Source organism: Anabrus simplex, chromosome 2, assembly GCF_040414725.1.
Source record: "Anabrus simplex isolate iqAnaSimp1 chromosome 2, ASM4041472v1, whole genome shotgun sequence".
In the NCBI taxonomy this organism is placed as follows: Eukaryota; Metazoa; Arthropoda; class Insecta; order Orthoptera; family Tettigoniidae; genus Anabrus; species Anabrus simplex.
The window spans coordinates 346,692,491-346,719,558 of NC_090266.1; the positions used below are offsets into that span (position 1 = coordinate 346,692,491).

General features: G+C 41.1%; 1 protein-coding gene across 3 annotated transcripts in view; it reads right to left on the minus strand.

Moving 5' to 3' along the window:
- LOC136862823 (metal cation symporter ZIP8) overlaps positions 1-26,820 on the minus strand; it is a 920,308-nt gene extending 893,488 nt beyond the window's left edge. For all 3 annotated transcript variants that reach the window (XM_067139088.2, XM_067139087.2, XM_067139090.2), the window contains exon 1: positions 26,727-26,820. In XM_067139088.2, coding sequence (XP_066995189.2) covers positions 26,727-26,728 — 2 coding nt within the window. In that variant the 5' untranslated portion in view covers positions 26,729-26,820. The remainder of the gene's footprint in view (positions 1-26,726) is intronic.
- Positions 26,821-27,068: the final 248 nt, after the last annotated feature.

Consider the following 27,068-nt stretch of genomic DNA (forward strand, 5'->3'; position numbering starts at 1 on the left):
AAACACTGTTCATTTCCTTTTTCCTCCCTTCCTAAGATTCCTTATTACTGTCAAGAAAGGTCTCCCAAAATCTTTCCACGACTTCTTTTGGATTCAACGACTATTTGTTTCGCTCTGTTCCTTTCATATTCTTCTTCTTCATCTGTTTACCCTCCAGGGTCCGTTTTACCCTCGGACACAGCGAGGGATTCCACCTCTACCGCCTCATGGGCAGTGTCCTGGAGCTTCAGACTCTGTGTCGAGGGCTTCAACTGGGGAGAATGACCGGTACCTCGCTCAGACGACCTCACCTGCTATGCTGAACTGGGGCTTTGTGGGGGGATGGGAAGATTCGAAGGGATAGACGAGGAAGAGGGAAGGAGGCGGCCGTGGCCTTAAGTTAGGTACCATCCCGGCATTTGGCTGGAGGAGAAGTGGGAAACCATGGAAAACCACTTCCAAGATAGCTGAGGTGGGAATCGAACCCACCTCTACTCATTTGACCTCTCGAGGCTGAGTGGAACCCCCTCCAGCCCTTACGTTTACAAGCTGCTTTCACTTCATCATTCCACCTAACTGAATCTCTCCCTGCCACTTGCTGTTTCTACCACGGCATCCCTGTATGCCACCCATTCTCTTCTATTTCGTTGACCTGCTTACTGTCCACTGTTCGGAGCTTCTCACTAATCATATGCATGTACTTCTGTCTAATTTCGTCGTCCTGGTGATTTTCTAACCTTATTCGTTTGCAGACAGATTTCACTTTATCCTACACCTAGAGATACTTAGTTCACTACAGATCTAATAGTGATCTGTTTAATCGAAATATCTCGGAAAACCCGTACATTCCTAACAGATTTCCTGAATTCGAAGTCGGTTAAGATATAGTCTATTATGGATCTGGTACCAGTACCCTCCCAAGGGTAGCGGTGAATAGCCTTTTGCTTGAAGAATATATTCGTAACTGCCAAACCCATACTACCACAGACGTCCTGCAAACGCTTCTCATTCCTATTAGCTTCCATATCTTCCCCACATTTACCGATCACCCTTTCGTATCCTTCAGTTCCATTTCCACCTCTCGCATTGAAGTCGCCCATTAGCACCATCCTATCCTTGTTGTTGACCCTGACCACAATGTCACTCATTGCTTCATAAAACTTCTCAATTTCATCCTCATCTGCATCCTCACATGAAGAATACTCTGAGATAATTCTCGTCGTAATCCATCCAACTGCCAAATCTACCCACATCATTCGCTCATTTACGTGCCTAACAGAAAGTATGTTGCATGCAATAGTATTCCTGATAAACAGCCCTACCGCACACTCTGCCGTTCCCTTTTTAACACCTTGACAGGTACACTTTATATTTTCCTATCTCTTCCTCGTTATCTCTCCTTACTAGAATATCACTTACTCCTAGCACATCCAGATGCATCCTCTTTGCTGACTAAGCCAGTTCCACTTTCTTTCTTCCATAAGCCCCATTAATAGCCTATTGATACAGTATGTGTCTCTGTTATTCGTACAGGCTTCAGTTTCTTATGAAGACTCGTATATTCACATTAACGATTGAACAATTGAAATAAAACGTACTTTACGGGTAAAAACATAGTTTGTCAATGATAATTCGTTAGTGAAAACCATACTTATTTCCATACAGGCAAGAATATTTTATATGAATGTGCCGGCGTCGACAAATGCGTGTACCAGTTGTATTCGTACACATGAAGAGGATGATGCCCACTGTTTGTTTGCGATGCACGGAAAAGTCTCAGTGACGGCATACGTCTGTTGAAGTGCGTTTCTCTCCTTCCTAGTGTATCTGTGGTGGACATGGGTACGAGTGCAGAGTTAAGTACGGAGCTTAAGAACACTGTACATAAACCGGCACTTAAAGGATTTTCATTACGAAAGATTGGGCAGCTAGTCAATAGAACACATTCTACGGTGCAATATGTGGTTGATAAACTTAAATACAAAGGCACTGTTAAGAACAAGCCAAGGAAACCCAGGAGAAAGTGTTAAACCGAAAGGGAAGAACGATTTGTTGTTCGGCTGATAAAGACAGATTCCAAATTAAGTGCACCATTATTGACACAATTCACGGAGGAACGAACTGGAAAGAATATCAACAACTCCACTATCCGTCGGATCCTGTATCGGCATGGGTACTATGGAAAAATCCCTCGGAAAAGGCCATATGTAAGTAGAAAAATCAGACGTCTTATACTGGCATTCGCAAAGGAGCATATAAATAAGGAAAACGAATTCTGGAATGATATTATCTGGTCTGATGAAACAAAAATAAACCTATTTGAGTCAGATGGCATCCACAGAATATGGAGAAAAATTGGTACGGACAATGATGTGGCGAATACACTCCCAACTGTAAAATACGGTGGCCTGTATGTAATGCTTTGGGGCTGTATGTCGGCCAGAGGTGTGGGTAACATACATTTCATTAACGGAATAATGAACAAGGACTGCTATAATGCAATCCTGGGTGAAAACGTGAAGCAGGGTGCGGAAAAAATGGGGATGCCACTTGCTTACATGTTCCAGCATGATAATGACCCAAAACACACTGCTGGTATGAATAAGACATGGTTGATCTGGAACATTCCCAAGCAGCTTAGAACACCTCCCCAGTCTCCGAATTTAAATCCCATCGAACATCATTTGACTACGTTGAAGAGGAATCTACGTAGGCAACGTGTGCGTACGAAGGAGGAACTTAAAAGTGTGATTCTTCAGGAATAGCAGAAAATCAGCCCGGACACGTGCAATAAATTAGTGTATTCTATGCGGCGACGATGTCAGGCAGTTATAAGGCTAGGGGACATTCTACTAGATATTAACATGTTCCAGGAACCTTTCATTTTTGTTTATTTCAAGTGTTCAATTTGCTTGTACGAATAGAAAAGATACAAGATTATGGGCGCGCTATTTTTAATTAGAAACTGTATGTTTTGTTAACATGGTTGCAAACAAGTACAGTAGATATATGTTTTACGAAGGCTTTGTTGAATATATGTTCAGTGAATAAAATCCCTTTCAGTTTATCATTTTCTGGCAGTGCGTTGAAGTACTAAAGCAAACAGCCCGTACGAATATAATTGGTACATACTGTAGCTCCCCATCCAATTCCATTTCGTTCTCCAAGTTGTTTCCAAGTAGTCCCTCGCTTGTCAAATGGGAGTGGGACATCGTAAGTCCCATAGGCCCGGGGCTTGCCTAAAATGTTCTGAGATTAGTAAATTCGTGAAGCAGGAGGCCTAGGAGTGGGAAGGAAATGCCCGTGGCCTTAATTAAGGTATAGCCCCGGCATTTTCCTGGTGTGAAAATGGAAAAGTTTGGAAAACCATATTCAGGGCTGCCGACAGTGGGGTTCGAACCCACTATCTCCACTATCTCCGATATCTACGTGACACTTTAGGAAATGTGACGTTACTTGACAGCTGAGGTGGACTGGCAGTTATGCTGTCATATTTAAACAGCCATTTACCGATAAAATAGACTTTCATTGCAGGAATAATACACCTGATTGAAAATTGATAATGCTGCGTGGTTCAGACGGTTGAGACGCTGACCTGCTGACCCCAACTTGGCAGGTTCGATCCTTGCTCAGTCCGGTGGTATTTAAAGGTGCTCAAATACGTCAGCCTCGTGTCAATGGATTTACTGGCACGTAGAAGAACTTCTGAGGGACTAAATTCCGGCACCTCGGCGTCTCCGAAAACCGTAAAAGTAGTTAGTCCGACGCAGTGGCGGCGCGTTCTATATGTTCAGTGGTTCAGTGAACCCCCTAGAAATATATAACTCTTAGTAAAATGGTTAATCAAGTGCATATTTCTTTAATTACGTCTGTAAATTTGCGCTCGGAGCGATAATTTTGACATCAACACTCGATTGCTCTCCGGAACCAGCGAAAAGGTTCAATTTCTGGTTTTGCGGGCGCGCGGCGGTGGGACGTAAGGAGGGTGAGCACGGCGCGGGGACGTGTGAGGCAAGGGGGGGTAACCCGAGAACAAAGCTAAACTAACGCTGGTGACTAGACCAGCTCTTGGCAGCCCTCGACACGATCTACATCGAACAAGCCCGAAGTTAGCCGATGTACTGTCTCAAAGCACGCGGTTAAAATTTGCTGTATATGGTACGTTTTGAAGGGATTTTAATTTCACGATTTTGCGTTTTAGACGTAATTAACCGCAATGAATCAAAATACTTTGGTAACTGGGATTTGTATAACATAAATAGGCATACGTAGCCTATGTGTATGCAATTATCGTAAACTTTTAATCAGTAAGAAGTGCTCGTAAAAGCAAAATACGTCAATAAAAGAACATAAGTAACAACAGGCTGACTAACACGTTCTTGAGCAGTACTGGCCCTTCAATTCAACCACTTCCGGAACATTTTTTTTTTTTTTTTTTTTTGCTAGGGGCTTTACGTCGCACCGACACAGATAGGTCTTATGGCGACGATGGGATAGGAAAGGCCTAAGAGTTGGAAGGAAGCGGCCGTGGCCTTAATTAAGGTACAGCCCCAGCATTTGCCTGGTGTGAAAATGGGAAACCACGGAAAACCATTTTCAGGGCTGCCGATAGTGGGATTCGAACCTACTATCTCCCGGATGCAAGCTCACAGCCGCACGCCTCTACGCGCACGGTACTTCCGGAACAGTACCGTAGCGAATACCTACTCAAGACTGTGTTTAGTAAAGTGCTCTATTGTTTCTGACGTTCGTTATCACTGTGTTTGGCGGTGTCTTGATGCGTGTGTCGTGTATTCATCAGTCTGGAAATGAATACCGTTCAGTTTCTTCTCGAGAATACCTTTCCAACACTTGGTTTAGAAGAAAAATGCAGAATAAAGCAGCTGGGTAGGCCTCTTCACTCCCTGAACATTATTCAGAAGCAAACTAGTAGTGGTAAGGATTTTTGTAGAACATTTAAGCCACAGATTTACGAGAGGAATACTTGGCTATGTGGTTGCGATATCATTAATAGGCCTTTCTGTTTCCCGTGCTTGCTTTTTGCTAAGGGTAAGGACACGAATTGGACAAAAATAGGGGTATCAGATCTCAGCCATTTAACACAAAAGATCAAAAAGCACGAAGCATCTATTACACATAAGAGTGCACGTTTGGATCTTTCAGTTCTGGGGAAAACAGATATTAGGCAGCAGCTAAGGAGTGCTTTCAGAAGGAATATTGAGAGACGTAATGATAGTGTGAGAAAAAATAGGTACGTGCTCTCGAATATCATTGACTGCGTGAAGTTCTGTGGTGAATTTGAACTTGCTTTGAGAGGTCATGACGAAACACTCGATTCAAACCATCCAGGCGTATTCAGAGGACTCATTAATTTTACTTCGGCATTGGATACCGTTGTTAGGGATCATTTCAACAGTGCTACAGTCTTCAAGGGTACGTCGAAAGACATTCAAAATTACATTCTGGAATGCATGTTGCAAGTGTGTCGCGAGAATATTTTAGCTGAAGTAGCTACTGCAGATTTTGTCTCCGTAATAGCAGATGAAACATCTGATGTGTCTTCAAAGTGTCAGTCATTGTACTTCGATATGAATTAGCTAATGGGGAGCCTGTTGAAAGGTTCTGGACTTTCTTAAACCCAGCAGGAAACGACGCCTTCTCATTAGCCGATTGTATAAAACGGGTCCTCACTGAAGTAGTTGGAGAGCACAAAGAAAAAGTAGTCTCCCAAAGTTACGATGGTGCCAATGTTATGAGTGGCCGACACTGCGGAGTACAAACAATTGTAAGGCAAGACTACCCATTTGCTTACTTTGTGCATTGTTACGCCCATCAATTGAATTGAATTCTGGCCCAGGCTGCTAGCCACAGCAAAGAAGTGCGATTGTTCTTTGCCACCATTGGGGAGATTCCAGCATTTTTTTCTCATTCGCCTCAGAGAGTGGCTATTCTTGATGAGGTTGTGGGCGGAAGAGTTCCGCAAGGCTCAGCTACGAGATGGAACTTTAAATCAAGATGTGTTCTTACATTGCATGAGCATAAGGAAGCAATAGTGGAATGCTTGGAGAAAAACGAAGGCACGAGCAGACAAACAGCCACTATGAACCAAGCACACGGACTGCGTCTGAAAATACAACAGCCAACGTTTACTTTTTGGTTAGAATTCTTTTACAGGGTTATGCCTCACGTGGACATTCTATACAACCAAGTACAAAAGCGTTCTGCTAACCCTGTATCAGTGCGAAGTGCAGTAAGCTCCTTTGAAACGGCAATTTCGAAAGTAAGGGACAATGTGGACAACATTGTTGTGGAGGAAAATGTGCAAGAAGACGACAGAGGGAAAAGAAGATGCGAAAATAGTTACTACTCGAGCAACATTGCGGCAAAAGAGGTATGTGACGTGATTATAAATCACCGCAAAGAGAGGTTCACCTTCTCTAACCATTTACTGGCCTCCAGCTTCTTTGATCACCAATTCTTCCCATCCTTCCGAAATAATTTTCCAGAGGAGAATCTTACGTATATTATACAATCATATCCTTTTCTTGACAAACATAAACTGAAAACCGAACTGCAAGTGATTTACTCAAGACGTGATTTTAAAGAAATGAACAATGCAACTGACTTAGTTGGGTTTTTTTTTATAGAGAACAATCTCAAGGAATCTTTTGGAGAAGTGATGAAACTTTTGAAATTAATTATTACTGTCCCCATGACTACTGTTACGATGTTTTGTGGACCGGCAGAGGTGAAAGAAGGTGCTGGGATGAATAGGTCTCAACTTACGAAATTAAAGTTAATTTAAAATTTAACAAAGGTTATATTTTCTTTTCAAGATCAAGAAATAACAAGTATAACAGGTACTCAGTAGCATATCAACAAATTAAGAATGTACAATTGCAATTTGTTAATTGGATTTGGGCTTCGAGCCCCCAAACACGCAATCCTTGAGCAATGAGCCCAACTTTACCTGTGTACAAGGTTCAACAAAGGGGCAGAAAACCCCAATCATGCCAAGGAGCACTAGCTCCCAATTACCCAGTTAAGCCTGCTCGAGGCACACAGAAACCAAATTTAAGAAAGAGCAACCCGCTCTCAAAGTTCAAGCCTATTCAAAGGCTACACCAAACTCCACCTTCAAGCTGCCCTCCAGGCACACAAGAACAGGGGTAAAAAATACCCAACCTACTGAGGCCTATTCAGTAAAGAAACAGGACAATTACATGGCCCCAAAATACCAACTTGAGTGGAGGCGTAACTTGCACTCCTAATACACTTTTTTTTAAACCTATTTGGCACTAGGCCGCTTATGCAATTACTAATCCCATACTACGGAGGTGACACGATAGGAAAACTTTATTATATTACGAAGAGAAGGGAAACTGTTATGAAAACGTAGTCACCTCAAAACAATATGAGTGGGAGCTCGAGAGGGTTAGGCACTCTATATCCCAATTTGTAGTTAAAGAGACAGAATTTATACCAAGTGTCTTTTACATTTTAAAGGAAAGTTACATGATAAAAGTTTCGAACCTGCCCCGAGGGTTAAACTGCTGAGCTAGCGAGAAAAGAAGTTATTAAACGGCCATTACCTTATAGATGAACTGCTTCCCGAAGAAAGAGGCGCTTCCCGCCCCCTGCTACATAATCACACTAGGATAGATGTTACTGAAGTGGCCCGGAGACCAGAAAATCAGCAGTTTAAATACCCTCGTGGAACATTCGAGACCTTTCAAGAATGAGAACCCACACCCTCCTCAATTTTATTGGGTAGCATACAGCAACATCTCCATATCGGAGAAGACATACGTTATTGGTCAAAAATTAATTAGAGAAATTCGGGATTGGCTAAATTCAAAACAAGCGGAAAGAGAAGGGTTATACTGCCAACCCAAAAAATAACTGAAAGGAATTTAACAAAGAACAAACTTATGACTACAAAATTTCTTCAAAAAAAGGTTCCTTCACTTCGCACTAGGGTGCACAATTGTAGTTCTTAAGTAGTGCCATCTAGAAGAGAATGTTCACACTTCTTACTACAGAGAAAACAAAAACGAATCGAAACTGACATAGTTCAGAGCACTTCAAAATTTACAGTGGGGACATCTTCTGAGAAATCTTAGAATTAATGTGGTTGTTAAAGTTCAGGCTTCCCCCAGTAGAGGAGTTTCAACTGGCGCAATGTTTGAATTAGCGGCGTGGAGGTGTACCGCCCGGTACAACTACTTCTGAAGCAGAAAGAGGTTTTTCCACTTTAAAGCGGATTAAGACATTCCTAAAGAGTACAGTGGATGATGAAAGACTGTCTGCTCTTGCTATGTTGTCCATCGAGAAGGAAATGACCCATAAATTAGTCGATTTTAATGAGAAGGTAATGGACTTATTTGCCGCCAGGAAGGACAGGAGGATGGATTTCCTGTACACACAGACGACAGCTGTATACCAACGCCAGCAACGTCTTCAACATTAGACGAAACTGGATCAACTTAAGGTAATTACACTTTATATTCTGCCTTTCATTATTCATTCTGGTAACTTCTTCGAGCTGCAGCCGTCTGCATTCAAACGAAAGTCACCTTTCTAGTCAAGCAATGTCACTATTTTACATCTATGTAAATATCAACTAATATTAAATTTGGACACGTTATTTTTCAAAGTAGTGAACCCCCAGATGTTTTATCCACGCGCCGCCACTGGTCCGACGTAAAGCCAATAACATTATTATTATTATTATTATTATTATTATTATTATTATTATTATTATTATTGATAAACTAAGAAACCTACACACTGTAACACTAATATTTCGAATTCTGAACGAACCTACTCCTGAAAACCTATCCTCAAATTTTAACTTTCTCTCCTCTATCCATGGACATAATACCAGATCGACTTCTCCCTTGTGATACTCTTTAATCACTCATCAATATACAGCCGCTCCTTCCAGGTGTCTGGGGCAAAGGTATAGAACTCTCTCCTTGTCAATATACGAAATAGTACTTCAATAGCCTCATTTATGTGGTCTTGTCGAGATTTCCTCTTAAATACGCAAACAGCTTGTATGAATGTTAGAGCGAATGAAAGCAAGTATGATGTAGAGCTATTCTTATGTGATGCAGATAGATTTTATTAATTAACAAAATGAGAATTATTATGCTATTTTATTCCATTAATTACTAGTTAATTTACCCGAAGGTCCCCGGTTCGATTCCCGGCCAGGTCAGGGACTTTTACCTGCATCTGAGGGCTGGTTCGAGGTCCACTCAGCCTACGTGATTACAATTGAGGAGCTATCTGACGGCGAGATAGCGGCCCCGGTCTAGAAAGCCAAGAATATGGGCCGAGAGGATCCGTCGTACTGATCACATGGCACCTCGTAATCTGCAGTCCTTCGGGCTGAGCAGCGGTCGCTTGGTAGGCCATGGCCCTTCGGGGCTGTTGCGCCATGAGGTTTGATTTGGTTTGGTTTTAAAAGCTAGTTAATTAAATAGTTTTCATATTATAGGGTTCAGTATACAGGCTTAATAACTTTCAAATTTTGTCACTGAGTTATGTACTGTATGTTGAGAGGGCCATGAGCCCTAACTTCGCCACATACAAAGTCATAAAAATAAATAATGTTTTATATTTTTGGATTCAGGAAGCTTGCTCTATTAACAAAGCGAAGAAACAAAACTTGATTTTTTTATTTTCCTACGTCCAGGAACCCTTAACTTCCATAGCTATTGATTACTAAGTAAGAGGCACAGCATCAGTTAACTTTCTATTTGCGGTTAATAGATTCATGGAGACGCAGACCGAACACATAAGTATTATGAAAAACTATGTAAATACAGTCCGGCTCTATGGCTAAATGGTTAGCGTGTTGGACTTTGGCCACAGGGATCCCGGGTTCGATTCCCGGCAGGGGCACGGGGGCTAGGTGTATGTGTTGTCTTCATCATCATTTCATCCTCATCACGACGCGCAGGTCGCCTCCGAGAGTCAAATCAAAAGACCTGCAACTGGCGAGCGAGTCCTGGGATCTCCCGGCATTAAAAGCCATACGCCATTTCCATTTCATGTAAATACAGAACATGGACGAGTATCTACAGCTCATAGGTCCCAAGTCCCATAAACTGTGTGCAGATGCTAATTCTAAATCCGTGGAACAAACCAAGAGGTCTGCAGCTGCTACGTGACCTCGTCACCTCTAACCTCGTGATCGCTCTGCTCACAAGAATACAAATAATGCTTCTTATTCGTAAAAGCCTGACTAGAATACTAAATCCTGACGTCGATACATAATGACGAGAAAAATCGCTGGGAAAACGACGTTCCAGAACAACTGTTCACTGAAGTAGTCAACAAATCAAACTTGAAACGAACGTGTTTTAAGCCTGCGAATAACTGCGCTGTCTTGTTGGTGTTAAGGATGGGTATACTGTTTACTGTTGTTGTTATTAGCTTTATTGCTGTTAATAATAATTTGTTGTTGTTGTTGTTGTTGTTGTTGTTGTTGTTGTTGTTGTTGTTGTTGTTGTTGTTGTTGTTGTTGTTGTTGTTGTTGTTGTTGTTAACGACGACGATGATGATTATGATGGCAATGCTTATTAGACGACGATGGTGGTGGTGGTGGTGGTGTTACTGTTGATATTGATGATATTAGTTGAAGGTGTTATATTTGTTATTGACGTTCTTACTCTTGATCATACGATGCCAGGGTTGATTTTAGACATGATAATCTTTTGGGTTTTTGCGTGTCAAAAGAGACAAAGATAAATTCTTTACATTTCGCGGAGATTTTTGCTCTGTGACTTCAGAAGAGGAAACACGTCTGTCCACGAGGAAGATTTCTCTAAGAAGAATTTCTCTTTGTTTCCTCTGACACGGCAAAAAACGGGCCGCGAAAACATCAATTTACATATCGTTGATGTTGATTCATTGGATAGGCTTGCAACATCGTAATCAACAGATCATTGCACTTGCTCTATTATGAATTACGTCTGTTAACCTGTGGTTCCTGTCCCCATGGACATTATTTTAAATTGATTGTAGTTAGGATTAAAGAGGGAGTGACCTTGTCTATTCAGAATAGTACAATCCCAATATTTTTCTGGAGCTGACACGAGAAAATCTCAGTAGCCCATTTTGAATATAGCTGACGATGAATTTCCAACTCACCTCTGCCTCAAGTCCAGACCTACGAGGGCTGTAAATAAAGTCGTGGCAATATTCATGGAACGCAATATTTAATGAACTAACAAGTATAATTCCATTGCATTCCTTCAATGTAGTCATCTGCAAAGTCTATTACCTTTTGCCAAATGTCGAGAAGCCGTTGGGGACCGTTGCCAAGGCGTTTTCTGTTGATGACAGCGACGGAGCGCCCTACTGCGCGGAGTGCAGATGCTACGTCAGGAAATCGGCGGCCTCGGAGGGGTTCCTTCAACTTCGGAAACAGGTCGAAGTCACAAGGACTCATGTCTGGTGAGTACAGGGGGTGTTCCAAGACCTCCCAATGCCACCGTTGCAATAAGAGCTTGACGTGGTTCGCGACATGACAATGTGCATTGTCATGCAACACGATAAGGCGATCGTCGCTCGATAAACGTGGACATTTGCGCCGCATAGCCGGACGCAGACGACGCTCCAGAAATCGGCAACAGTAGTCACTGTTGACGGTTTGTCCCTCAAGCACAGCATGCGTAAGAATAACAACCTCGTAGTCGTATGCCACAATCAGTATAAGCTTTACCCGACTGGGTTCCTGTCGAAATTTCCGTGGACGTGGGGAACCTGGGTGAGGCCATTGACGCTTTATTTCAGGCTCGTAGGCTCGTGCCCACGTCTCACCAATGGCGACAATACGCTGCAGAAATGCGTCTCCTTCGTTGCGATACCTGTCCTTGTGGATGCCAGCCACTCTTCACTTCAACGCCACACAGCAAAAACACTCCCAACTGGGTGCCTCTCAAATGCACATTACACGTCGACAACAGCGCCACCTGAACGCTCCCATATTCTATTTGCGCATGCCCGATCTCCTGCGAGTGCCTGGACCAGATGTCATCACGTACTTGCTCTAGGGAGCCGGTGTTACTTGCTCCGCTCGGGACGGTTGTTTGTCACGTGACAAGAGAGCAGCGGACAGGCGGGCTGCACTGTACTTGCCGCTCGGAAATGTTACCATATGAACTACAGCAATGAAATGCATACCGGTACATAAATAAATCACCTCTGAGGAATTATCAAACATTACAATATAAATAGAGTTGGGTAAAGTAATCTATATATATAAAGTAACTTGACTGACTGACTGACTGACTGACTGACTGACTGACTGACTGACTGACTGACTGACTCATCATCGCCGAGCCAAAACTGCTGGACATAATGAAATGAAATTTTGAGGATACATTTATAGTACAACGGAGGTGCTCGCTAAGGGAGGATTTTTAGATATGCCATCGCTAAGGGGGTGAAAAGGGGGTTAAATTTTAAAATCTCAAAACGTCAAAAGTTTACAGATGTAAAAATTGGTATTTAGAATCTCCTTTAAAAATAAGGAAACACGTAGTGTTTAGTTTTCGGAAAATTCCCACAGGAGGGGTGAAAAAGGGGTGAAAAGGGGATTGAATACCTTTAATAAGGATACTAATATCTCAGAAACCGAAGATATTACAGACCTGAACATTGGAATTTGGGATTTCCTTTAAAAATAAAAGATACATATTTTCTGTATTTGGAAAATCCAATTAATGGGAGGGTGAAAAGGGGGATGAATTTTTAAAATGAGTGTATCTATAGCTCAAAACTTTAAAAGATTAAAGGTGTGAAAATTGGTATTTAGAATCTCCTTTAAAAATAAAGAAGCACGTACTTTTTGTTTTCGGAAAATCCCAATAGGAGGGGTGAAAAGGTTTGAAAAAGGGGTTGAATGCCTTTAATGAGGATACTTATATCTCAGAAACAGAAGATATTACAGACCTGAAAATTTATATCTGAGATCCCCTTTAAAAATAAAGAAACAGGTATTTTTTGTTTTTGGGAAATCCAATTAATGGGGGGTTAAGAGGGGGGTGAATTTTTTTTGTTGCTAGGGGCTTTACGTCGCACCGACACAGATAGGTCTTATGGCGACGATGGGATAGGAAAGGCCTAGGAGTTGGAAGGAAGCGGCCGTGGCCTTAATTAAGGTACAGCCCCAGCATTTGCCTGGTGTGAAAATGGGAAACCACGGAAAACCATTTTCAGGGCTGCCGACAGTGGGATTCGAACCTACTATCTCCCGAATACTGGATACTGACCGCACTTAAGCGACTGCAGCTATCGAGCTCGGTGGGTGAATTTTTAAAATGAGTGTATCTATGCCTCAAAACTTCTAAAGTTTACAGGTGTAAATATTGGTATTTAGAATCCCCTTTCAAAACAAATAAACAAATATTTTGGTGTCCGGAAAATCCCAATAGGAAGGGTGAAAAGGGTGAAAAAGAGGTTGAATGCCTTAAATGAGGATACTTATATCTCAGAAACAAGATATTACAGACCTGAAAATTGGTATTTAGGATCTCCTTTGAAAATAAAGAAACCCGTAGTTTTTTTGTTTTTGGAATATCTAATTAACGGGGGTTAAACAGAAGTGACAAATTGGGGTGAATTTTTAGAAAGAATATATCTACAGTATATCTCAGAAACGCAAAATGTTACAGACGTAAAAATTGGTATTTGGAATCTCCTGTAAAAGTAAAGAAACATAGGTGATTTGTTTTTGGAAACTCCACTTAAGAGGAACAAAAAAGGGGGTGAAATTTTAAAATGAGCGTTTCTACAGTATATCTAAAAAAACTTAACATGTTACCGAAGTGAAAAATAGTATTTTATCTCTATTAAAAATAAAGAAACACGTATTTTTTGTTTTCTGAAAAACCACTTGGGTGGGTGAGTAGAAAAGACTGAAATGGTGTTGAATTTTTTTTAATTAGGGTACTGATATTTCAAAAGCTGAAGATGTTACAGACGTGAAATTTGGTATTTGGAATCGCCTTTAACAATAAAGGAATACGTATTTTTTGTTATCGGAAATCCATCTAAAGCGGTGAGGGGGCGAATTGAAATATTATTTGAATTATTTCTATGAGGATACTATTATCTCAAAAACGAAAGATTTAGCAGACGTGAAAATCGGTGTTTGGAATCTGCTTTTAAATTAAAGAAACACGTATTCACGAAAAATCGAATAAAGGGGGGGGAGGTGAAAGAATTGAAAAATTAATTGAAATAATTGTATGAGGATACTTAAATCTAATAAAAACTAAAGTTGTTACAGACGTGAAAATTTGTATGTGGATCTCCTTTAAAAACAAAGAAAAAGAGTTTTGGGGGAAAATCATTTTGGGGGGCGGGGCTGAAAAGGAGTTGAATTCCTTTTATAAGGACACATATCTCAAAAACTGAAGATATTAGAGTCGTGATAATTGGTATTTAGAAGATACTTTACTAATAAAAACAATATTTTTGCCGGAAAATTCACTTGGGGGGGGAGTGTGAAAAGAAGTAAAAAAAGTGAATTCTTTTTATGGGGATACTTATATCTCACAACTGAAAGTCACAGACGTGAACATTGGTATATGGAATCTCCTTTAAACATGAAGAAACACGCCTTCTTTTTTATTCTTTGTTTGGGGGGGAGGGGGACCGAGCTCGATAGCTGCAGGCGCTTAAGTGTGGCCAGTATCCAGTATTCAAGAGATATTAGGTTCGAACCACACTGTCGGCAGCCCTGAAAATGTTGTTCCGTGGTTTCCCATTTTCACACCAGGCAAATGCTGGGGCTGTACCTTAATTAAGGCCACGGCCGCTTCCTTCCCACCCCTTGCTCTTTCCTGTCCCATCGTCGCCAAAAGCCTATCTGTGACGGTGCGACGTAAAGCAGCTTGCAAAAAAAGAATATTTTGGGGGGAGGGTAAATCAACTTAACGGCACTGGGTTGAAAAAGGAGTTGAGACCAATTGATTTTACTGTTCATAATGTACTTATTCTGATCATAAACAGATCATTTTTAATCTTTCCTGGCTTCGTTTTAAAGAGCCATATTTTCCTTTGGAGAACGTAAAGTTAGATTACAGTAGATTCTCCTGGCATATAAATAAAAATTTAAACTCATTTGCAACAGACGATAGGAATGAAATCGACCGTACAATTGTCACCTGTATATTAAGGTCAATAATGCACGGAAGTATATCATTCGTGTCGCCAGTAATCTCGCCCACTTGCCTAAACGCGACGATGGTGTTGGTCACATTGTCAGCAGATGAAATTTACCGCCAAGTAGCGGTCTTGCATCTTGTTGTGGGGTCCAGAACATTAATAATAATAATAATAATAATAATAATAATAATCATAATAATAATAATAATAATAATAATAATAATATCTCCCTTAAAAATAAGGAAACACCTATCTTTGCTTTTCGGAAAAAACTTAACAGGGGGGTTGAAAGATTTGAAAAATTATTTGAATTATTTGTATGAGAATGTACATATATATACCAAATAATCTAAAGATGTTTCAAACGTGGAAACTGGTATTTGGAAACTCTTTTAAAAATAAAGAAGCACGCATTTGGTGTGGGAATTATTATTATTATTATTATTATTATTATTATTATTATTATTATTATTATTATTATTATTATTATTATTATTATTATTATATTGTAATGGACCGTCATCAAAATGTGCGGACCGCGCTGGAAACGGATCCTGGCCGGGTAATGACTACGATTGCAGTCCGACAGCGGGTAAGTACCGCCAAGGCACCCAAGACGACACCTCAAGGATTTGATTTGATCCGTATTAAAAATGCTTATAGGAAAAGATGGCAACGATTTAGGGACCTAACTCACCGGGTGGAATACCTGGACCTAGCCCGGGAAGTACGAAATCGATTGCTGGAAGGGAAGATTGAAAAATGGGAGGAACTGCCGTAATCTCTTATAAAACGAGTCAGATCAGAAATTTCGGCTGATCATATATAAAACGTTAAGCATTCAGTTATAAATTTCATTATAATACCGTAGCGAAGCACGGGTATCTGGCTAGTCTTCTATATACACTGACTGACAGTGACAATGCAACACCAAGGAGGAGTGGTTCGAAAGGGATGAAAGTTGGGGGAAAAACAGAGACGGCACGGATGAATAATTGATGTTTATTTCAAACCGATATGCAGGTTACACAATGCGCACGGCATCGACTCAGTAGGATGTAGGACCACCGCGAGCGGCGATGCACGCAGAAACACGTCGAGGTACAGAGTCAATAAGAGTGCGGATGGTGTCCTGAGGGATGGTTCTCCATTCTCTGTCAACCATTTGCCACAGTTGGTCGTCCGTACGAGGCAGGGGCAGAGTTTGCAAACGGCGTCCAATGAGATCCCACACGTGTTCGATTGGTGAGAGATCCGGAGAGTACGCTGGCCACGGAAGCATCTGTACACCTCGTAGAGTCTGTTGGGAGATGCGAGCAGTGTGTGGGCGGGCATTATCCTGCTGAAACAGAGCATTGGGCAGCCCCTGAAGGTACGGGAGTGCCACAGGCCGCAGCACATGCTGCACGTAGCGGTGGGCATTTAACGTGCCTTGAATACGCACTAGAGGTGACGTGGAATCATACGCAATAGCTCCCCAAAGCATGATGCCGCGTTGTCTAGCGGTAGGGCGCTCCACAGTTACTGCCGGATTTGACCTTTCTCCACGCCGACGCCACACTCGTCTGCGGTGACTATCACTGACAGAACAGAAGCGTGACTCATCGGAGAACACGACGTTCCGCCATTCCCTCATCCAAGTCGCTCTAGCCCGGCACCATGCCAGGCGTGCACGTCTATGCTGTGGAGTCAATGGTAGTCTTCTGAGCGGACGCCGGGAGTGCAGGCCTCCTTCAACCAATCGACGGGAAATTGTTCTGGTCGATATTGGAACAGCCAGGGTGTCTTGCACATGCTGAAGAATGGCGGTTGACGTGGCGTGCGGGGCTGCCACCGCTTGGCGGCGGATGCGCCGATCCTCGCGTGCTGACGTCACTCGGGCTGCGCCTGGACCCCTCGCACGTGCCACATGTCCCTGCGCCAACCATCTTCGCCACAGGCGCTGCACCGTGGACACATCCCTATGGGTATCGCCTGCGATTTGACGAAGCGACCAACCTGCCCTTCTCAGCCCGATCACCATACCCCTCGTAAAGTCGTCTGTCTGCTGGAAATGCCTCCGTTGACGGCGGCCTGGCATTCTTAGCTATACACGTGTCCTGTGGCACACGACAACACGTTCTACAATGACTGTCGGCTGAGAAATCACGGTACGAAGTGGGCCATTCGCCAACGCCGTGTCCCATTTATCGTTCGCTACGTGCGCAGCACAGCGGCGCATTTCACATCATGAGCATACCTCAGTGACGTCAGTCTACCCTGCAATTGGCATAAAGTTCTGACCACTCCTTCTTGGTGTTGCATTTGCTCTGTCAGTCAGTGTATATAAAATAACTTGTCCTGACTGACTGACTGACTGACTGACTGACCGACTCATCATCGCCGAGCCAAAACTACTGGACAGAATGAAACGAAATTTTGGTGATACATTCATATTAACATGTAGGTGCTCGCTAAGGGAGGATTTTTGGATATTCCGTCGCTAAGGGGGTGAAAGGGGGGTGAATTTTTAAAATGAGGATATCTGTATCTCAAAAACTTAAAAGTTTACAGACGTAAAATAGGTATTCGGAATCTCCTTTAAAAATAAATAAACGCGTACTTTTTGTTTTACGAAATTCCATTAAGGGGGTGAGGAAAGGGGGAAAGGGGGTTGAACACCTTTTATGAGGAGACTTATATCTCAAAAACTGAATATGTTACAGACATGAAAATTGAAATCTGGTATCTGTTTGAAAATAAAGAAACACGTATTTTTGTGTTTTTGGATAATCCGACGAATAGGGGGTGAACATGAGTGATAAACGGAGTGAATTTCTAAAAACAATATATCTGCAAATTATCTCAGACACGTAACATATTACAGATTTGAAAACTGGTGTTTGGAATTTCCTGTGCAAGTAAGGAAACCTTTTTTCGGAAAATCCACTTAAGGGGAACTGAAAAAGAGGTGATTTTTTAAAATTAGCGTATCTACAGTATATCTCAAAAACTTAACATGTTGCGGAAGTGAAAATTGGTATTTGGCATCTCCCTTAAAAATAGGGAAACACCTACCTTTGGTTTTCGGAAAAAACCTTAACAGGGGGGGGGAGATTGAAAGATTTGAAAAATTATTTGAATTATTTGTATGAGAATGTACATATATACCAAATAATCTAAAGATGTTTCAAACGTGAAAACTGGTATTTGGAAACTCCTTGAAAAATAAAGAAGCACGCATTTGGTGTGGGAATCAACTTGGTAGGGGGGGGATGAAAAGGGAGTTGAATTCCTCTTACGCGGATATATATATATATATATATATACCTATCTCAAAAACTGAAGATGTTACAGTCGTGATCATTAGCATTCGGAAACTCTGTTAAAGAAAGGAGTACTATTGTTTTTGGAAAATTCACTTGAGTGGGGAGTGTGAAAGGAAGTAAAAAAGTTGAGATTTTTCCGAGAAACTTATATCTCAAAACTGAAGGTTACAGACGTAGGAATTGGTATTTGGAATCTCCTTTAAAAATAAAGAAACACGCATTTTTTGGTGGGGGGAAACCAACTTAACGGGCGGGGGTGTGAAAAGGGAGTTGAATTCCTTACATGAGGATACTCATATCTCAAAAACTGAAGATGTTACAGACATGAAAATTTGTATTTGGAATTTGCTCTCAAAGTAAAGAAACCACGTAATCTTTTGTCTTTGGAAAGTCCACTTAAGGGGGGGGGGGATGAATTAATTGAAAAATTAGTTGAATACTTTGTATGAGGATACTATATCTCAAAAACTAAAGATGTTACAGACGTGAAAATTAATATTTGGAATCTCCTTTAAAAATGAAGAAACAACACGCATTTTGGGGTGGATATCAACTTGGGGGCTGGGGTGGTGAAGGAGGAGTTTAATTCCTTTTTATGAGGATACATATATCTCAAAACTGAAGATGTTACAGTCGTGGTTATTGGCATTTTGAAGCTTCTTTATCAAAAAAGAAACAAGTTTTTTTGCTTTTCGGAAAATTCACTTTATGGGGAGGGTGAAAGGAAGTGAAAAAATTTAATTCAATTTATGAAGAAACTTATATCTAAAAACTGAAGGTTGCACACGTGAACATTTGTATTTGGAATCTCCTTTACAGTAAAAATAAAGAAATACACATTTTTGGAGGGGGTTAATCAACTTAACGGGCTGGGGTGAAAAAGGAGTTGAATTATTTTTATGAGGATACTTATATGTCAAAAACTGAAGATATTAAGAGGCATGAACATGGGTATTTGGATCTTCTTTCAATGTAAAGAAACACGTGTTCTTTTGTTTTCGGAAAATCCACTTAAGGGGGTTGAATGAATTGAAAAATTAGTTGAATTCTTTGTATGACGATACTTATATCTCAAAAGCTAAAGATGTTAAAGACGTGAGAATTGGTATTTGGAATCTCCTTTAAAAATAAGGAAACACACACTCTATGGGAGGGGGGAATCAACTTAACAGGGAAAGGGAGGAGGGTGAAAAAGGAATTGAATTACTTTTATGAATATAATTATATGTCAAAACCTGAAGATGTTACAGACGCGAAAATTAGTATTTGGAATCTCCTTTTAAAAATAATGAAACATGCATTTGTTTTTTTTTTCAAAATCGACGTAAGGGGTGTAGGGTTGCAAATAAGTAAATAAGGAGCTGAGATATGTTCATGAGGATATTTTATCTTAAAAACTGATATCTTAAAAACTGAAGCTGTTACAGACGTGAAAGTTGGTACTCTGAATTTCCTTTCAAAATAAAGAAACGCGTATTTTTGGTTTTGTTTTCGGAAGTCCACTTAAGGCGGGAGAGGGATGGAAAGAATTCAAGAAGAAGAAGTTGAGTTATTCTTATGAGTATATATTTATCCCAAAAACTAAAGGGATTACAGACCTACAGACATGAAAACTGGTATTTGGAATCTCCTTTAAAAATAATTAAACACGTATTTTTTGTTTTCGGAAAATCCAGTTAAGGAGCGGAAAATAATTTGAAAAACGGGTGACTTTTTTAAATGAGTACCGGAATATCTACATTATATGTCAAAAACTTAACATGTTAGACACAATATACTTGGTATTTGGAAAGTTCATTAAAATATAGGAACATGCACCTTTAAGTTTCCGGAGGACGCACTTAACGGGGGGTGAAAAGAAGTGAAAAATAGCTGGATTATTTTTGATGAGGATACTTATATCTTAAAAACTGAAGATGTTACAGACGTGAATATTGGTATTTGGAATCTACTTTAAAAAAAAAACAGAAACATGTATTTTTGCTTTCGGAAAATACTCTTAGACGGAGGTTGGGGTGGGGGTATGGGAAGGACTGACCAAGGGGTTGAATTCTTTTTATAGGGATACTTATGTATATCTCAAAAATAGAAAATGTTACAGATGTGGGAATAGGTATTTGGAATATCCTTTAAAAATAAAGAAACATGTATTTATTTTTTCGACTGAGAAGACTGCTTCTCACATGAACAGTTCTATGTTGCATGGTCGTCTTAACCCCAAAAGGTAAGACCACAAACATGGTTTACAAAGAATTTCTGGGGTAAATGAAACTCAATTTTAATAATAATAATAATAATAATAATAATAATAATAATAATAATAATAATAATAATAATGTTATTTGTTTTACGTCCCACTAACTACTTTTACGGTCTTCGGAGACGCCGATGTGCCGGAATTTTAGTCCCGCAGGAGTTCTTTTACTTGCCAGTAAATCTACCGACACGAGGCTGCCGTATTTGAGCACATCCAAATACCACCGGACTGAGCCAGGATCGAACCTGCCAAGTTCGGGTTAGAAGGCCAGCGCCTTAACCGTCTGAGCCACTCAGCCCGTCAAACTCAATTTTTGGGTGAGTTTAGGAGTTTTCAGATAATTTCTTAGTACAATGCCGACGAACGATTACTTTAATCAATTTACGAAATCCACGCGAGCGAAGCCGCGGGTAATTGATAGTATGAAATATACGTACATCCTCAAATGTGTTATTTTTAAGTTTTTCTAGTAACGCTATGCTTTCCCGCTCTTCATATTTATCATACTTGTTGGAATGACATAAGGAACAACGGCGCTGCAGATTAAATTTTTAATGTGATTCAATATTTTATTACATATTAAACGTTTTGTGTGTTATTTTCTTGAAGTATCAATACTCTTCTTCCCAAGAAGGTTTGAAACTTGTTGGCGTCGATGACCTAGGCTGTGCTGAACTCTCTTCCATAGTAAATGCAACATTTACCGACTAGGCTTGAACGTCGTGTGGTGTGAGGGTGAAGGTGGGAACACACTACTGTCACCCCACGTGAGTTCACTCAGTGCGTACTACGTCATGCACTTCTCCTACTTCTTCCCATATTTCTTCCCCTACTTGCTCGCTAAGCTGCTCTCGTTCCTCAAGAAAGGGGAAGCAAACCGGCTCCGAAGACATTTCGCTCTCGATTGACGATGCCTGGTCTGGACTACGTTGCACTCTTTTATTTACAACCCTCTTATAATCGTAGCTTACGTTGAGCAGTGTAGGAGAAGGGGAGAGTCGTTACCTTTCCGGTCTTCGTACGGTGGGCATTCTTTGTTTGGATATACAAATCTACACATTCGTCATTAATATTTCAGCCGGAGGAAGTAGACGGAGGTGTGTGAAGAGGGACGCAAATGAAGGCAGAATAGAGGGGAAAATGTTATAAGCTTGTCAGATACGAACTGGCTGAACGGTGTCTGCGGGTGGTTTGAAAGAGTCGTTCAGGAAATCCTGGGTTCTATTCTAGGCCATGTCAGAGATTATTAACTGGACGTGAGGGCTAGTTCGAAGTCCATTCAACCTACGCAAGAACAATTCAGGAGCCATCTGACGGTGAGTTAGCGACCCCGGTCTAGAAAGCCAAGAATAACCGCCGAGATATTTAGTTACGCTGACCACGCATATCGTCGTAATCTGCATGCGCATAGCAGTGGTCGCTTGTAGGATAAGGCCTACCAGAACTGTAGCAACACGAGAAGTTTGTTTTTGCATGAAAGAGCGGATTGTCGAATGTTTGAGTAGAAGGAAGTAGTTTTATTTAAATTAATTACATGGAATTAATTCCAGCCATCTGATACAGAAATCACACCAGGAAAATGATCGGAAATAAAACTTGATAATAAATAATAGGATCTTTCTGGTTTGAACGAGGCTAACTTGTAAGTCAAATTGAGCAACTTTCCAGAAATACTGCATAAATTATAACAAAAGCTAAACGTTAAAACATCAAAATAATAATAATAATAATAATAATAACAATAATAATGGAGCGTTCGGGAGACAGTTGGTTCGAACCTTGCCTTTGGGAGACATCTGAGGAACGGTTGTCGCGAACTTCAGACAGTCGAACGGCTGTAAATGGTAAAGTGAGGAATGGTCAACCAGCATGACTTGGCTGGTTGAACAGTGCAGTTGGTGAGGCGTTCACCTCATGTGCTAGAAGGACAATTGGTATTTAAGTGAGAATGCGAAAAACTCGTGTCAATAGTTACCACCGGGCGAGTTGGCCGTGCGCGTTGAGGCGCGCGGCTGTGAGCTTGCATCCGGGAGATAGTAGGTTCGAATCCCACTATCGGCAGCCCTGAAGATGGTTTTCCGTGGTTTCCCATTTTCACACCAGGCAAATGCTGGGGCTGTACCTTAATTAAGGCCACGGCCGCTTCCTTCCAACTCCTAGGCCTTTCCTATCCCATCGTCGCCATAAGACCTATCTGTGTCGGAGCGACGTAAAGCCCCTAGCAAAAAAAAAAAATAAAAAAAAAAATAGTTTTACCAGCAGGTTAAAAGATTCCCAATACAGGGGAAAACTCGATCACGCTGGCTCCTATTCAGCCTTTATTGCATGACGGTATTTATTTAAAGGAAATTCAATATATGAGTTTTAGATGTAGGGCCTATAGATATGTTCATCAATCATCATGAATGTTATTCTCTTTGAAAAATATATAAATTATCGAAATAGTATGGTCAAGCGGCAGGGAAACATTTCTGGATAATAATCAAGATTCTTAGAAAGGGAGGGAAAAATGTAAATGATTAGTGCTTTGGGTAAATCAGGTGATCTCATAATAGATTCCAGGGAATCACTGGACAGGCGGAGGAAATATCTTGAAAATCCTCTCAACGTGTAGAAAGAGATATTTCTACCGACCTCGTTAACAACTGAGCTCATAGGAAGGAGGACAATGAAGTAAGTGAAATATTACGCTCGAGGAAGTGGAAAGGCTCGTAAATAAACTCCATTGTCATAAAGCAGCAGGAATATATATATATATATATGTATCATTTTTTAATTTTTACAATTTGCTTTACTTGCACCGAGGAAGACAGGTCTTATGGCGACAACGGGATAGGAAAGGGCTGGGAGTGGGAAGGAAGCGGCCGTCCCATCGTCGCCATAAGACCTATCTGTGTCGGTGCGACGTAAAGCAACTTGCAAAAAATTATTATTATTATTATTATTATTATTATTATTATTATTATTATTATTATTATTATTATTATTATTATTATTATTATATGTGTTCGACAATGTCAGTGACAGAATGATGAGGGAAACAGATTTGTCTCGTTGCCCACAGAAATGAAATAACTGCAGGCTACTTCTCCTCCCTAGACCAGAATCAATGTAGCTAGACCCTTTTTCTTGGGGGGGGAGTGTCTCTAATCTAAAAGTAGTTAAACTAAAATATTGACATAGAAAATTTTAAATTCGAAAATGTTTATTCTCTCTAGAGCAAATACAGTATATAATTTTACTCAATTTCACAACTAGTCCTAAATATTCAAGTGTTTTGATCTAGCCTCTTCATCACCCACTTTTATTATATTTTCAGCTGTATTGCGAGAATAAATTTACCTCTCTTACTTCTACTAGACTGTGACATCATAATGGACTCATTCACTGACAAAGAGTGTATGATTTCCTGGTACTAGCTGTGGAGATTTAAACTCTCGTCGTCCGGGAGAGACAAGGGCTGGACACTGAAGTTCCACATTCCTTTCAGACCCACACAGCAAGAAGTCGCACGGTAAATATAAAGCTCGGAAAAAAACTCACAGTATTTATTATCTGTTTCCTGGTGCGGGGTCGGAGATGAGGTATGATGAATTCACTGATAGCACGTATTTACGGCCGGATGCCCTTCCTGACGCCAACCTCAGTTAAGGGGCTAATGAACGTAAAAAGTTTGATGGCGAATGAAATTGGGTAAGGAAATGCAAGGAACCGGCTGTGGCCTATGTGTATGAACTCTCCTGGTAATAATTTCGTGTGGCTATTCCTAGCCGAGTGCAGCCCTTGTAAGGCAGACCCTCCGATGAGGGTGGGCGGCATCTGCCGTGTGTAGGTAACTGCGTGTTATTGTGGTGGAGGATAGTGTTATGTGTGGTGTGTGAGTTGCAGGGATGTTGGGGACAGCACAAACACCCAGCCCCCGGGCCACTGGAATTAACCAATGAAGGTTAAAATCCCCGACCCGGCCGGGAATCGAACCCGGGACCCTCTGAACCGAAGGCCAGTACGCTGACCATTCAGCCAACGAGTCGGACCAACTCTCCTGGTACTTGCCTGGAAGTGAAAATGGGGAACCGTTTCGGTAATCCAGATACGATGATAAAATATATCATAAACCAATACACAAAAATATTATTATTATTATTATTATTATTATTATTATTATTATTATTATTATTATTATTATTATTATATGTTAGGCTACGTAGGATTACTTTCAGATTAGAGTTTTTGGGTTTAACGTATTTGATGTGCATTCGTCACGAATCCTCCCTTCCATATCTTCGCCACTGCCTGGCAGCGTACCGTTTACGCTGAGGGGGTACACAAAATAATTAATGAATTAATAATAAATAACAAATATAATTTACAAGTCACAGTATTGTCACTACCTAAGTTCTGTCAATTTCCCAATGACATTCAATACTGCATTTCGCATACCTCCTTCCAAATGTTTGCCAGTAAGTCGGGACCATCCTTTGAATTTCACGGCTGCATTTAAATCGTCATTTACTTTCTTGAAAACGTTTTGTTGATGTTAAGGATCTGTTTAAACCACGCACTTCGTCTTTTCTCATTTGTCATTTCCACGTACCATATTATTTTCATGCTTCGTGTTGTAATGTCTTAATATTTAACCTTTTAAAACAGTAACGGACTGGTTTCCTTATAAATTAAATTATAAATTAAACAAAGTGTTTTACGTCCTAATTCACGAGAAAGGTATAGTTCTGTCCACTTCTCCTGAAAGCAGCTGCTTTTCTCAGTAATCTTACCAAATTGGAGATTACTCAATTTTTACTTAATTAATTAATTTTTGTAAAGAAGAAGAAGAAGAAGAAGAAGAAGAAGAGAGAGATGTGGTGATTTATTGTTTTAAAAGAAGGTTAACACTATTCCACATCCAACCAGTCCGTGATAAAATGTGTGGAAGTATGGCTTGTGGGGAAGTTGGATTGTACTGTTCGTTGGACTTGGTTGACTTATGTGCAATGGTGCCTTCTGGCTCAGTGAGGAAAACAACCGGAAACTACCTCACTTCTCATTTCACTGTTACATAATTTCAATTATAACTGATGGTGGAACTGTTGGGGATTCAACGAACCATCGAACTATGCGCATACTTCTCCACAATAGAACTTTAAAAGCCCATGAAGGACCCTGGAGAAAAGGAAGATGAAAACTTCTGCTATTCGTAACCTCAGCATTAAAGAGCCCAATGTCTAGTTGCCTTTGTCCCGGGAATTAACCTGATACTCATTTCTCGTGTAGGCCAGGGCTATAACTTCTCCAAGTGTAGAAATCTCATCTGTAATCTTCTCGACTTCCTGACTGGGTATCGAGCCCACATCCTTCCGGATGAACCGAGCACGCCTACATCGTCTGAACTAGTCAGCCCCACTACCATGCACATACTTAGCGAGTTGACCGCGAAGTTCGGGTCGCGTAGGTGTGAGCTTGCATTTTGGAGATGGTGGGTTCAAATCCCATCGTCGGTAGCCCTGAAGAAGGTTTTCCGTGGTCTCCCATTTTCACACCAGGAATTTTTTACAAGTTGCTTTACGTAGCACCGACACAGTTAGGTCTTATGGCGACGATGGGATAGGGAAAGGCTAGGAGTGGGAAGGAATTGGCCGTGGCCTTAATTAAGGTACAGCCCCAGCATTTGCCTGGTGTGAAAATGGGAAACCACGGAAAAACCATCTTCAGTGCTGCGACAGTGGGGTTCGAACCCACTATCTCCCGAATACTGGATACTGGTCACACTTAAGCGACTGCAGCTATCGAGCTTGTTACCAGGGAAATTAAGTCCATGACCGTCTCGTTCCCAATACCAGTCCTTTCCCATCCCTGCGTTGCCCGAAACCTTCGATGTGTTAGCGCGACGTAAAGCCACGGCAAAAAGTAGTTTCAAAATATACTGCACACTGCCAGCATGAAGTTCACAAATGAAATGATATTGCTGTAAACTATGAAAGAGACAGTCTACTCACATGAGTAGTGATCAAGGCCGTTTCCTTCCTCGCAGGCGGGTGTTTACCGGACGACAGAGAGCACACGCGCGGAAGACAATGTCACTCCCTCGCGGACAGCTGACAGCACAGCAGTCGAGAAACTACAGCCTCATGCCGACAGAACAGGGAGGGGAGGGACAAGTGGACATTGCAGTCATCAATTAACCGCGATCTAACCGAGCGAGTAGATATAATTATGGCCGTATCTCTCTATGAAGTAGAAGGAAGGAATGAGACCTTGCTATAAACGTGCGCACAGAGGGTGAAATAGACGCTGTTATCTCACCACCGTCACCTCCCATGACACTATCTAGTCACCAG